Here is a 1,644-nt window from a genome sequence, read left to right as displayed (position 1 = left end):
TTTTAGGAATACCAGCTTTCTTGCAAGCCATAGTCTGCCGCCATTTCTTCCAGACTGGTTTTCTGACCATATACTTGGTGCTCCTTCCGTTCAGTGTCTACAAATTCCTGGGGTTTCCCACTGGCTTTTCTAAAAACTCTTCAACTGAGCTTTTATCTTCCCACAAAAAATTTTCATGACCAGTGATTTCCAGTCAGTATCTTACACGTATATCATGCATGCATGTTCTTTTCTATGCTGTTCTATGTTTACATGTGAGGCGTAAGGTTTAAAGGAAGCCTTCCACGGTACACGGTCAGGCTTCAGACTCTCTCAGTAAGGGCCAGGAGAGAGGCGCAGCTGTTAAGAGCCTATACTGCTCTTGCAAAGGACCCAAGTTCAGTTCCTGCCATCCATATTAGGTGGCCCAGAACTCCCTATAACTTTATCCTGAGAGATCTAATGTCTCTGGCCTCCATAGGCACTGCACTAATGTGCACATGCAGACAGAATTTAAAATAAAAATAAATTTTATAAAACTCCTGGTATGCAAATTAGGATTTTGGTTTCTTAGAGGAAACTTTTTTTTTTGAGGGCTGGAGACCTGGCTTTGCCATTGAGAGCACTTGTTGCTCTTGTGAAGGACCTGGGTTCAGTTCCTAGCACTCACATAGTGGCTCACAACCATCTGTAACTCCAGCTTCAGGGAATCTGATGCCTTCTGGCCTCTGCAGACACTAGGCATGCATGCAGTATACTGATATTACATTCAGGGAAACACTCATACATATAAAAATAAAGAAATCTTTATTGAAAAAAACAAACAATAATAAAAAAATGTACAGGAAAAGCTTTGATATCGATCCAATTCAATGGGTGTTTGTTTGGGGTTTGGTTTGGCTTAAGCCCTAGGCCCCTTTCCCTGAGCATCCAGCCCCATAACTGCCCAGCAGTTTGCTTTCTTGTTCTAGTTCCTGTGTAGAACTGGCCCACGGCCTTAACTGTCATTTGCTTGGTCCCCACACCCACCTAATAACAGCAGGACAGGCACACCCTCATCCCAGCTGCTGGCCAACTCCTTCCCCTCTAATCCTTGCTTCTCCATTCCTTGAACTCTAGTAACTGGTCTGATTTGGTTTCCTTCATCCTACATTTCTGTTTTTGCATTAGTCTATGTCTCTTGGGTCCCCCTTTNCTCCATAGAAACCCTCAAAGCTAACCAGATCTCAGAGCCTCTGTTGGAAGCCAGGAAATATGGGTCTAGGCAAACCCACCAGCAGAAACTTCTCCAGAAGTTGGCCAGCATCTTCTGGGGAAGAAAGGACNGACTCNGATTGCTGACTGGATAATTTCTACTTAACAATCACCTTTCTGTGCTTGTGCTGAACCAAATCGGAATGCTTCTCGCCTGCCAAGTTCAAAGGATGAGCTCATCCTCACAGGCCACTGGGGAAGATGCTCAGACAGGAATCTTTTACGAAGTACATGTGGCCTGAAAGACTGAAGGAACTCAGCAGTATACCCTTGGGAAATCATTCCCATGGTGTGCGTGTGCGACTGTGGCTGCTGCGACTGTGACTGCTGCTATGGCTGCGGCTGCTGCTGCTGCTGCTGCTGTGGCTACTGCTGCTGCTGCTGTAGCTGCTGTGGCTGCTGCTGCTGCTG

General features: G+C 45.9%; 1 protein-coding gene across 1 annotated transcript in view; it reads right to left on the bottom strand.

The window, feature by feature from the left end:
* Window positions 1–1,511: 1,511 nt before the first annotated feature.
* Window positions 1,512–1,644, bottom strand: part of LOC110295691 (uncharacterized protein DDB_G0271670-like) — a 7,944-nt gene continuing 7,811 nt past the window's right edge. Inside the window, exon 3 of the mRNA XM_021164106.1 lies at window positions 1,512–1,641. Within this exon, the coding sequence (XP_021019765.1) occupies window positions 1,512–1,641 (130 nt within the window). The remainder of the gene's footprint in view (window positions 1,642–1,644) is intronic.

The sequence above is a fragment of the Mus caroli genome, chromosome 6, assembly GCF_900094665.2.
Source record: "Mus caroli chromosome 6, CAROLI_EIJ_v1.1, whole genome shotgun sequence".
In the NCBI taxonomy this organism is placed as follows: Eukaryota; Metazoa; Chordata; class Mammalia; order Rodentia; family Muridae; genus Mus; species Mus caroli.
The sequence above is the reverse complement of the archived record's forward strand: the minus strand, read 5'-3'. Positions and strand labels throughout refer to the sequence as shown.